The sequence below is a fragment of the Apis dorsata genome, unplaced genomic scaffold (genome assembly GCF_000469605.1).
Source record: "Apis dorsata unplaced genomic scaffold, Apis dorsata 1.3 scaffold_40, whole genome shotgun sequence".
In the NCBI taxonomy this organism is placed as follows: Eukaryota; Metazoa; Arthropoda; class Insecta; order Hymenoptera; family Apidae; genus Apis; species Apis dorsata.
Window position 1 is genome coordinate 16598 of NW_006263342.1, and position 968 is coordinate 17565.

Sequence of the window (968 nt, forward strand, 5' to 3'; positions counted from 1 at the left end):
ATTATATTATATTATATTATATTATTATATTATATTATAAATTAAAAATTTTTAAATTTTTTAAAAAATAAATTATAATAAAACTATAAATTATGATTAGATAATGATGTTTGCAATATATATAAATATCTATAAAATGCAAGTTTTTAATGAAAAATATTTTATTTTTATTTATATAGTGTGAATGTGAAAATGAATTATGCCTACAATCAAAACAAAGAGTAGAAATATGTAGATCATCTGTAACAATGGCAATGAATAAGACAAGAGTATCTTGCAGAATAGCGACTTGGATTTGTAATGCAGATGCTCTTTGTCAAACTGCACTTACATATTATAATAAATATTGTAAGAGTATGTTTCAAGGACGAAAATGTACTCGACGGTAAATAATATTTTAATATATAAATAATATATACAAAAATGTCTGTTATTAACTTATTTATATGCAATTATAAACAATTAAAATTTGCATTAAATTAAAAGCGAGATAGAAAGAGAATGAAAACGTTTTGTCTTTGTTACATTGCTATCATATTCTGTTTCTGCTTCATTCACCGCGAATTTAAATTGCTTATAATTTAATAAATAAATCTCAATCGACATTTTTATATTATATTATTATATTTATATTATTATATTTATATTAACTTTTATTTTGATTTCTAGATTCAACGAATATATTAATATTATTTAATTATTTATTATATTAATAATAAAAAAAGATGTCGATTGAATTTTATTTTATAATATACATATACATATACATATATGATATCTTAAAGAAAATATTTTAGATGTAGAAACTCGATAAATATTTTGACAAGACAAGAAAAAGCTGCAAAATTAAATACATGTCAATGTGATGGTTTTGAAGAATATGATTGCAAAGGAATTCATAGAAATATGAATCTTCTTTGTTTTGGAAAAATACATCATGGTTATCGTGATGTTAATATTGAAAATGA

The 968-nt window shown here is 19.8% G+C and overlaps 1 protein-coding gene across 1 annotated transcript in view; it reads left to right on the forward strand.

The window, feature by feature from the left end:
- The window catches only part of LOC102679090 (growth arrest-specific protein 1-like), an 8232-nt gene that overhangs the window by 6829 nt on the left and 435 nt on the right, over positions 1-968 (forward strand). Inside the window, 2 exon segments of the mRNA XM_006608558.2 lie at positions 180-385; positions 798-966. Of these exon segments, the coding sequence (XP_006608621.2) occupies positions 180-385; positions 798-966 (375 nt within the window).